The sequence below is a fragment of the Pecten maximus genome, chromosome 4 (assembly GCF_902652985.1).
Source record: "Pecten maximus chromosome 4, xPecMax1.1, whole genome shotgun sequence".
NCBI lineage: Eukaryota > Metazoa > Mollusca > Bivalvia > Pectinida > Pectinidae > Pecten > Pecten maximus.
In genome coordinates, this window is record NC_047018.1 from 32,453,979 (window position 1) to 32,466,121 (window position 12,143).

General features: G+C 36.8%; 1 protein-coding gene across 1 annotated transcript; it reads right to left on the reverse strand.

Annotated features, from left to right (window-relative positions):
* Window positions 1-1,220: 1,220 nt before the first annotated feature.
* LOC117326505 lies at window positions 1,221-2,603 on the reverse strand. The gene has a single exon (XM_033883259.1). The coding sequence runs from the start codon at window positions 2,601-2,603 to the stop codon at window positions 1,221-1,223; it is 1,383 nt and encodes a 460-aa protein (XP_033739150.1).
* Window positions 2,604-12,143: the final 9,540 nt, after the last annotated feature.

A 12,143-nucleotide genomic window follows, 5' to 3' on the forward strand; every position in this document is an offset into this window, starting at 1 on the left:
AAGCTTATGGTGTGTCACATAAATCAGCTGGACAATCTTCATAAGTCACATGATCTGTACATGTTCAACAATGGTTGTCACATGACTTGTTTTCACATTGCGGCTTACATATCTTGCAGACTATTTTCTAGTTGTGTTTATATTTGGTATTATGGTCCCCATGAGGGAATAGACTATCTCCTCATGTTCATGAGTCTAACTAAAAGATGCGGTCCTCCGACAGATCTTGTTTTCAATTTTAAGTTCAGATAAAATTAAACTGCTGAACCATAAAACATGCTGTGCTATTATCAAATAAATAACACCAGTTAATTACTAAAAATTTAAAATATACATAAAAAATCACTATGATAGCTATGGCCTGTCATAGGTCTAAACAATTCCCATCGGCCCTTTAATTAAGTTTGCTATTAAGTAACATAGTAATGATGCATCTATGTGTAATCAATCAAAGACATATAGTCATATATTTTTTGTCTGTAATATAGTTTTTAACTCATGATTAATATCTGAAAATTCTTAACTGTCTCATGCCTATGATATAATGGTTTCCATAAATAATTAAGAATTACCAAGTGACAACTGCCATCCTTAAAGTTCGTCTGCTAAAAAAATTCCGCTAAATAACACCATTCGAAAAGTCCGCCAATTACATTGTTCGGATACGATTTCCGTTTAGCGATTGTGATATGAAAAACCCCGAGAGTTTCGAGAGAATTAGCGAATGTGAAGGTCGAATTACCTGAAAATAACGAACCAATCAGCGTTGAGATAACAACTTCTCACACAGCGGAAAACATGGCGGCTTCAGGCATAAAATCAGCGATGCGTTATCAACAAAAGCCAGAGGCGAGCAACAGGGTAATTTTTAGATAGGAACACATGTGCAAGTAAGTTTGTTTCCTGCCTAAGTTTCATCGTTTAGAGACTGGAGTGCTGACATGCGGTACTGTTGAAGCTACTCTCTAGAGACATTTCGTGTTATTCGCTGGACAGATGAGTGTCCGACTAAATAAAATCTGACTAATTTTCGATGTTTTGTGACGTCTAGTGATAGTTCTATGACTATATATATAGTGAATTATATACCAAATTAAAGGGGGGACATTTGTCTGTCGATTGAGACCATTACCAGCGGCACATCTTCGATGGTTTGTCTACAATTACAATTTTCCTGAAATTAGGTGGGTTATCTATGCCGATCGAGTTATTGACCTTGATTATATATTGGGTGTATTGACAGACGAGGCTAGGACCTGTGGTCTGTCTAGCTCAGCTTCTACATGTTTCCTAACATGAAAGGGAATACGTCTGAGTGGTTGAGCCACAGGTTTTACATTGTCATCAATGTGTATATCTACCTGGGTGTTTTCCAATTTCCCGATACCCTCGAAAATTGATGCGTATTTCTCGCACAGCTTCTCTTCTCTCTGTTCCGATACAGCAGAGATAACGGGTATGAGTTGAAGATTTACTGACGTTTCATAGCTCAGTAAGTTTCCGTTGCATCCCTTTACTACATAAAATAGCGCAGTGACAATTCGCTGTTTACTTTCTATGCTTGCAACACAAGTTCCAATTACAGGTAAAGGTTTTGTTGAGCCATACGCAAACAGTTTTGTTGATGCTTTCTGTAGCTTTTTCTTATTTCTCATTTTGTTGTAGCTTGTTTCCTCCATGACATTGATGCTTGATCCTGTGTCTACAAGGATATTAAGAGTCAATCCATCAACAGTTACCGCAGTTTTAGGTTGTTTTGATTTAACCTGGTTGATTGTCTGTATACCATAAAGATACTCGTCTGATGAACTTTCATTGCTTGGTTGACTTGATTTGTCTTCCACTTGTTTGACAAGTTTTTTCGATTTGCATACTTTTGAAAAATGATTGTACTTTTTACAAGAGTGACATACTTTCCCTTTTGCTGGACAGGGCTTCTCGTGAGGAAAGTTTCCTCCACAGTTTCGACATACCTGTGATGGCTTGTTTGAGTGTGTTCGGTTCTGTTTACTCCAACCGCCATTAGATTTTCTTTTTACAGCATTCGTGTCTTCTCTCTGTGGGTAGGCACGATCAGTTTTTTTTTCAATTTCCTGAGCTTGTAGGTGTGAAATCTCCATACTTCGGGCCATCGCTATTAACTTATGAAGATCCATGTCCTCCTGTAGCGCTCTCCTCCGAAGTCTGGTTGAACTGCATCCCTGAATTATTTGTGATTTGATCTCTTTGTCACAATCAACAAATTCACAGTTTTGTCCTAGTTGTCTCAGTCTGGTGTGGAAACTGTCAATATTCTCACTGGACATTTGTCTTGTTTGGCGAAATTTGAAAACTTCAAATTCTGTGTTTTTCTTCGGCGCAAAGTACTCTGTTAATCTTTCAACAGCAGTTTTATAGTCGTTGCCTGTGTTGGGTAGAGTATCGAAAATGTCATTGACTTCATCTCCAGCAAAATGTAAGAACAATGCACGTTTTCTGTCTTTGTCTTTGATGTTCATACCAACCAATAGGTTATCCAACCTCTTCACCCATTTTTTCCATCTGATGTCGACAGCATTTTCGTGTACAGAAAATTGCGGGAATGTTGGTAATCCAGTTGCCATTTTTCCAAATTGTGATAAAACTACATGTGTACTGCACGGTAGCTAACACTGGAAAATTTTAGTCCATGTATTTCTTCTTCATAGTTTAATCCTGGTCGCCATTGTTATATTGCGTTTGTGTGGCCGTAATTAAAGTAATGACTGACTCTGTTGTGTATGCTAACTTACATGTTTATTACTGCATGGCTATGGTGCTTTCTGATACAGATACAGAATACAGTGTCGGTATACACCTGTGTAATTTACATGATCGGGGCCTGGGCTGATAAGCCTTGACACGAGTGAAGTTAATCAAAATACAGGCCTGTCTCACTCCGATCTTATTACGGTCGTAATAGATAATTGAATGGACATTACACGTCCGTATTACTGCTGTTTTCATGTTTGAACTGTTACAGTCTATTGTACTGCTTCCCATGTTTAATTCTAGGATTGTGTTTGACCCATTTTCCTATTATTATCTTCATTGCGGAAGCTGTTATCGTTTTCAACCGCAGTCGATTCACATTGGAAGCCATTTTTGTTTCCATGTGTTTTAGTTTGTTGTGCGCATGCGGTTATCGTATATGTCACAAAATTTTTGCATATTCAGATTGTTGATATGATAACCTTTTAATAATTGATAATTGATGTTTTTATGTACATACATCATCGAATTCGAATGGTTATTGTTCAGAAGGTTATTTTTTTTAAAGATATACCCAATAATATGATAAAAAATACAAAATAAATATTGGTTTATCGTGAGGTCCCTTTAACTTTGTTTCGTTTTTAACTGTATATCTGCATTTTGCATTGACCGCTACATTGACCAATCACATACTTCATCTTGACCAGTAACGCCACCTGTCGCGTCATATCCGGGGCCAAAACAAAATTAGACGGCTATGCCGAAAAAGTACTGACACCGAATCGCATTATAAACACAGCCAGGTAGGGACAGCGGGTATTATGTGTATAGCTATGTTCGTTCTTGTCTGTTGTATGAATATTAATGGGTGGGTAAATAGACTACTCAGGATGGTGTCGTATGTTCAATTTCGTGACTCCCGCAGGGAATGTTCATATTCAGACTAACGTTGATGTCTGTTATGTAAGAATCGTTACAAAACCAATGAGTATGTATATGTGACGTTTGCTCAGTACGGTATGTTACCATGGGTCCGGAAGCAATACTATTAGAATGCTTGTTTTGTTTCAAGTAACATTTCGATGCATTTTAAGGTAGAAATTGGTGTTTACTGTAGGTCCCATCAGCCTGTGTCATGTCCAATGTCAGCTTGTTGCTTGAAGGAATTATTCCGTTTTAAGAGCACTCGCGGTGTGAATAGTGAATTCTTCCGCCTCTCGGGCGGTTTCTTTACGGGTAAGATGAGGGGTATTTGTTGGGAAACCTTGCTTGTAAGTAGACACAGTAGACACAAACGAGCTGCTAGCAAGTCGTTACTTTATATTAAGCTATTGATTAATCGATAGTTGGTAATTGTACATCTGAAAGATTTCGCTAAGACGTCAAGTGATACATATTTCAGCCCTCACTGCGCCTCGCGGGAATTTTGTACTTGGTTATTATACACATGTTTATGAATTTCACTTGAGGACCCCATTTTCATTCTTATCAGTCTAACTCATTACTTCCTAATTGGTGTGGTAGTCGAACCCTGGGCAAAGACTTGGTAACAGGTTGATACAAGTTGAAGCCCTGCGGTGCACGTGCTGTGCCTTACAATTGAAGCCTATGGTGGGGTATGGAACGCCAGAGCTGTCTGTGTTTTAGTTTAATCATAATTATGCTGTTATTTATTAATTATATGATGCCGTTCAGTCATTATATTCGGTGGTTCTTTTATTATATGCTGTGGTTCTATTATTATACACTGTGCTTCAGTAATTGTATTCAGTGGTTCCTTTATTATGTGCTGTGCTTCAGTAATTGTATTCGGTGGTTCTTTTATTAATTATTATACACTGTGCTTCAGTAATTATATTCGGTGGTTCTTTTATTATATGCTGTTGATCTAATATTATATGATGCTGTTGTTTTATTATATGTTGTAGTTATGTTATTATGTGTTGTGGTTCTATTATTATATGATGTGGCCCTTATATTATATGTGGTGGTTTTTTAATATTATATGCAGGTATATTATTATGTTGATGAGGTGTTGAATCCGGATCCGTACGGAAAGCTGTCTTTTTGTTACATGTACTTCCGCTGCCGAGATGATGGCGGGCGCTAGGTCGAATTAGAGATGACCTACATGTAGACCCTTAATCATTTAAGTTCACATATGTCAATTTGTTAAAGCCTTTAAACAACTTTCTCATTAAGAAAACTTTTGACTGGTATTTCCAGCAGGAATACAAAGACTTGTATATTTTTACACATTTACAGTTCCAAAATGTTACCACACTTAGGGGAGGGAAAATGCATTTTAGCTTTGACCAAGAATGAGTTGAGTAAAAATTCAATAAAAAGTTTTTGATTGTTACATTTTTTTGGTTTTATTTTGACCTCTCTAAACTTGACATAATATACAACTCAACAAATTACTTGATTACAACGTATTTTAGCTCACCTGATCCGAAGGACCAGAGGTGATGCCATACTGTGACATCCATCACCTGTCGCCCGTTCATCCGTCCATGAACAATTTATACAAATGACTTCTTCTTCAAAACCACTGATCGGAATTTAACCAAATTTGGCTGCAATCATCCCTATGAGGCCGGGATTCAAAATATTGATATAAACGTCTTCTTCTCTGAGACCGAGCAATGGATATTGTTCATAATTGTCTGGTTGCATCACTAAGGGTTGGGTATTCAAAATTGTACAAATGGAGGGGCAAACCCCCTGGTGGGAAGGGTCAAAAGGGGTTAATTTAAACGACATTAAAACTTTTTTAACTCACCTGGACCGAATGCCCGGTGAGCTGATGCCATGGCGCGTCGTCTATCCGTAGTCCGTCAACATTTTCTTTAAAGCGCTACTAGTCTTAAAATGCTGCATGGATTTTAACCAAATTTGGTCAGGAACATATTACTGGGGGAAGGGGAACAGAATTTGTATAAATGGTGACTCTGACCTGGGGTATCAAGGCCAGGGCCCAATGGGGAAAACAGTTGTTACTAGTCCTGAAGTACTGAATGCATTTAAAGTCGGAAAAATACGCTATGTTCCTTAGGCTGCTCCGCACCTTAGATGGCGATCTGTGCTATTGTAGGATCTGCTCCCAATAGCTACCTTTCTTTTTCTCTTTGTTTTATGCCAAAGTTGCATCCATTACACGGCTTTTTTGCCACTTCTATTAGGTCATCTGACCTGAAGTGTCATGATGACCTTTTACCATCGTGCTTCGTCTGTCGTCATACGCCGTGTGCCGTTAGACTTTTACTTTCAAAACGCTACTTCTCCTTAACCCTAAAGCGGATTACTGCCACATTTAGCGTGAAACATCACTGGGGAGGGCATTTTATATAACTGAGGCTGGTCCGACCCATTGGACCAGGATGAGGCCCCAAAATAGAAACTCGGCTGAAATTTCGCTTTAAGGTGCTACTCATCCTTTAAGCCAAAATAGATGAAACGAAATTTGATCTGAAACATAAATGGCTGCGAACAGACAATTTAGGTAATGATGCTGGTTTGAGCCCTTAGGATTGAGGGGTGAGTCGCTGCTGTAAGTGTTTGTCAGATGATTGTTAAGGTCCTTAGGCCTCTTGTTTAATCCAAAGTTTATAGCCCAACTCTTTACTTAGCTGACATAAATATCTTTTAAATCACACTATATTGGTGTACATTCTGTAAAATTTTACACTTTGCAATATCAGCATATATGCATATTTGACTTCCATGTTGCTTCAATTGATCATACAAGTATTCAGATCTTATCTACTAAATCTTATTTTCAATCACTGTGATATTTCGTTTTCTGCTACTTCACTCTGTGTACATGAATGTTATTAAGTTTTTGTTTCCTGTGATGTTTGCTTGCACCCTTTTTAAATGGTTGTCTGCATGCTTTTTATTTATGTTTTACTTTGTTTGTCGCAATAATAGCACTACAGTGATAATGTTCTTTGCTTACAATGTGTGATACATAAATATTGAAGATTTTGCAAAAATACCTGAGGTGAAAATATAACCGTAGAATGTGTCTCAGATTGTATTTGTTGTCAAAATGAAATGTAATCTGGGTGCCAAATAACACCAGATGTCCTGTTGTTTATCTTGCACCAAGATTACTTTCATATTGACAATGAATGCAATCTGAGACACATTCAATAGTTAACTAAATCGAAAATCATATTAAGATTGTTCAAATTGATATAATTACAGGTCGCATATAATCAGTTTATTTCCTCCTGATCAGTGGTTGTTTTTGAGACATTGGTCTTTTTTCACAATAAAAACTCAATTTACTCCTTGTTTGCAAATTACCTGACAATACATGCCACTACAAACAAATTATTTATCTTGTTAGTTTTTTTTAATCAACTTGAATATTTGTTTTTCCTGAGCATGATAATTCAAATGTTCAAATGTATTAAAATCTTCAATCTCAATAAGGAGCAAGTTTGTTGAAATGAGTGACATGACCACACGATCTGACCAATTCTGTGCATGGTCCATCCCACACTGCGGTGTACAAGCGTAGGCCGTAGATCGTGATCTAGTTGTGCCTTTCAACAAAATCCAAACATTTTTTTAAATCCTCGATGTCGATCCTTTGGTCGTTCCGTCTGTAATTTTGTGCCAAAACATCCATGCACTCGTCACTGATCAAGGTGGACAGAGATCCAAAAAATGCCTGTCTTCTTCAACGCTGTCTTAATCTACAAGTCCCTCAACCCCATATTGTGTAGATCCTCGGAACTATCCAATCCAACAGGGTTTTGAAGCTGTCCTGATGTCCATATATTCAGCGAAGAAGATTTTACAGTGCGTATTCTATGTCCAGCCCATGCCTCACTCCAAAACACAAACTTTCTGTTGATTTTTTGGAGATAAACATAGTGGAGGACAGCAAGATAAATTGGGTTTAGTGGATCAAGTAGGTTTTTATCCTCCATATAATAAAACAAGTGGTAGAAATATATCAAAACTCCATCGTATACATCTCTCCATAGTCTCTCTATGCGTTGGTTGTGGGTGCTTTTCCCTGTTATGATACTTCCTTGACCAATTTTATTCAACATGTAATCAGCCACAGAAACTCCATTCCTTTGTCAGATCTGACTCGGTTTGGAATACCATGTTTTTGAACGCCTGATAAAAAACATTGCAATACAGTTTCGGATGTGTTGCTGTCTGTACATTTAAGAAACGTTACCAATCTACTGAAATCATCGATTCCACCTACGATAATAAATCGCCAGCGGACAAGTTTATGATTCGTGTCGATGTGCCACAGATGGTTTGGTCCCATTACACTGCACACGTCTTTGAAGTCTACCAACTCGTCGTTCATGAACACCCTGTGAATCCATTCTATGTATGCTTTCTCCTAACCTCCATCTTGGTACTCGTATACCTTTTAGAGTTATCATTTGTTTCAAGAAGTTTTCTCCACACATTGGAAAATCTTTCACAATTTCTCCCAAGTTCTAAATCAAGCTCATGGTCGCTTTTTTTTCAGAAAAAAATCAATTTACTTAACCCATAGTGGCACATTCCTCTATAAATGGTACTTTCAGATACTGATAACAGTTTCGATATGTAGGAAATTGTGCATTCATTGTCTAGGGAATTGTCCAATACTGATTTAGGAATGTTATAGACTGGACCACAATGAGATTGTACTCTTATTGGTTTATCAGTTCCCTATTTTACACATTCATTTCTCCACCTCGACATTTCTGCTGCGCTGGAAATTCCTAACTCTTTCATTTCATGTACAGACATTTAACATACCAGGCCTGGTGTTATTTTTTCTAACTTCGAATCTCTCTGTAAACATTTGTAGGTTTAAATCTTTCAAAACCTTTCCGATAGACCTGGATGATTCTGACGTTGTTTTGATTTTGAAACTTATGATTCTAGCATTATAACCACCGAATATAATAATTGTACTACTGAATTAATAATGGTATAATATAATATTAGAACCACAGCATATAATAAAAGAACCACCGAATATGATTATTGTACAACCGAATATAATAATAATTAAATAAGTATTTATATAATAATCCGAATTTTTATGTTAATGACCGTAGCGACTAAACAACAACTGTTCTGAATACATAATGACAAAATTAGATGATCTGACAATACGGGAACATTGTAGGTTGTTTACTTGCCGAAATATACGCAATTTAATTCCAATCCAAACCGCCTCCCAGCTTCAGGTCGCCATCTTTGTTAAAATCAAAGCATCTGTGCGTTTGGAAGAGTAAGTACTGCAAAGCTTCTAAATGATCTTGTGATACAAATTTTAAGATTATAATACAAACGAAATATGGATTTTAAAATAATTTGATTTAAATTACTTATGCTTTAGGTTAGCAAATAGTAGCAATTATTTACAATGAACTTTAACGTTGTACTCAATACTGATCACGTTACTTTTATTTAGACGTTTTCTATTTCTTTCGCTTCATTTCATTTAAATAATTGTTTTAGATTTCCCATTAATTTCGCGGGAAATGAATTTGATGACGTAGGAAGCCCACATGCTATAGAATCAGGCATCTATAGTCGATAAGTGGAGGCTTGGAGTGGATAACACTTTGGTCCATTAGCTGTAGAACGTGACCCAGAAAACACGACGGTAATAAAAACAGAAGACCATTGAACATTACCGGATTATTTTCGCACTTTTTGAGACACCATTGTGCTAAATTACAATGGAAAGTAACAATGATTTAATTTATAGCTATCGTATCGTAATCTATATGTAGTTGGGCAAGACCTACTTTCGTTTTACAGTTTACGGATATGGTCATATAAATAATTCATCTTCTCAACCATAGTCGAATTACTTCACGGGATAGTTCTATCAAGTATATTTGTACTTCTCATTTACAGGGTGCATCTTTGTTTAAGATTGACTGGTCTGCAGGTGTGATCTGGCTAGTCTCAGCAGACCCTGACCCCAGGATCCCGTTACTATCGCATCCCTTTGTAAACACTTCATAATAAATGTAACTACAACTTTATACCTTCTGAAAGAGACGTGTATATGATATACCATATTTACGTGGATGGATACTTCAGCATTTTAAATACTTTGATATATAAATACTTATAACCGGTAAGCTTGTATAATATAATAATAGGACTACAACATATAATAAAAGAACCACCGAATATAATTACTGAAGCACAGCATATAATAAAAGCACCACCGAATATAATTACTGAACGGCATCATATAATTAATAAATAACAGCATATGATTAAAGTAAAACACATAAGACAGCTCTGGCGTTCTATAGTGGGGCTGTGGAAATAGTATGATTTTGCGGGACTCGGAAACTGTATACGTGATTTTGCGGGACTGTGTTGTAAAATATTGTAGTTGCGGGAGATACGTTTCTGGAAATATTGATGTTGCTGACAGTCTGTAGTTTACCCCCTCCCCAATAATGAGTGACAGTTCTGAGAGGGATGCAACATATACGTTTGGTAGTAACAAGAAATACCAGGGTAAGTAAGATCTGCATACTAGTGGGGTGACACCTAAAGGAGTGTCACAGAAAGAATGAAGTGTAGTGAGGGGCGATAACTCTGTTTGAGCACGAAAGACGAATACAAATAAATAAATTTCCTTCCTTTAGCAGTAATTCCTTTACCTGCACTTAATTTCCTCACTTGCACTCAATTGAGTCACTTGCACTTAATTCACTCACGCGACATGTATTTATGTTTAAAAATTCATACTGGCCCGAGGAAATTGAAGGTTTTGGGGTTACCAGTGTAATAATTCTCCCACATTCTACAGTTTTCTGGAATATGACACTTTAATTGATTATGAAACATCAATTCGCATATATTCAAACATAAGTTCAAGGCTTCTTGTCTGTTGTTCAATGAGGTAGTCACCTCTTATACCAATATATACCTCCTATACAATATATACCAGGTACCTCCTATATAATAATAATTCTCACAATTTTAATTTTCTGGAATATATCACTTTAATTGATTATGAGACATCAATTGGCTGCAGGCATCTATCCAATCATAAGTTCAGGGCCTCTTGTGTGTTGTTCAATGAGGTAGTCAACAACTACTACAAGGAGACCAAAATGATCCTGCATGACTGAACCATATGTGTGGTGATAAAACCAGCAAACAAACCAAACTAAGTTCAGCTTAGGAACAAATGCACTTGCAGTATTCTAATCTATGAATAGTGACATACCATCAAAGTTTTAAAAATGTCATAATTGTTCAAACTTTTCTTTACTTCTTAACTATATATAATATTCATAAACTTGGTGTATTTGGTTCAAAGTCCAATTAACAGACAGGGTCATTTAAGGATGTGCCTGAATTTTGGAGGTGGTCTCTGGTTTGAGTCTGACTCCTTGGTAGTTGTTGTGATAACCGTGGTAGGATAAATTAATATTGCAATATTGGTGATTAAACGATCACTGATATTTTAAGTATGTGACTACAGTCGGTAATGGGCATCGTGTCGGCCTCCATGGGTAGGAGATAGGTTAAATGCATTATTTTACAATAGGAAAGAGAACCATGTGTACATTGTATGCTTAGATTGATGATGCCATAGTGTTTATTTTCCAATTGTTTATCAGAGAAAAATCATTGTGTAACACTGAGGGGCACACTCAATTAATACTACTTCAGTGAGGTAGTACTATAAATCTGCAAAAAAACTCCGGAATAATCACAAGGAGACTTCACACGAACATACAAACTCACCACACGCATGCGAGTTGAGAACACGGGAGGCCGTCCTTAAATGTTAATTCACATCTTCGATAAGGCAGGTCGCATGTTGTAATCAAAACACATTGTAGAAGCTGAAGAGCAGTATTAAATTTTCAAAACTTACCCTGATGGCATATTTTCTGATAAGAACAGTGATAGTTGTAATTCACAATCGTTGGTGTCTGAAGTACGCTACTACCCTTGGGACCCTTTTTAACGGTATGCATGTCTATGAATTGTTTGTTCTAAACAAACCCGGAATCGGTTATATTTAATAGTTTACGTGCAGTAGAACACTATCATAAACTATGATGTGTTTTGAATTCAGCTTGTTTGTTTGATATATTTTGTTTTGTTTAGGTTTTGACCTTGTTCACATCTTAGTTTGAGGTGTATCCTTTCTATGAACTTTTTCCATAGCTAATGTTCTTTGACCTTTGAAGACTCGAATTGTAGTTGGGCCGTTAAACGATACAATATTGTCCTTTCAGTTTGTCCATTGTGTTTTTAGAGGCTGCAATAATAAATTGTTTTCTTGTGATAGCGAGGATTTGATGTCGACTTTGTAGTGCTTTCTTACCGAAGCATACTACCGAAGCCGTGTCATCTGCTCACATTATACTGAAAACGGGCGA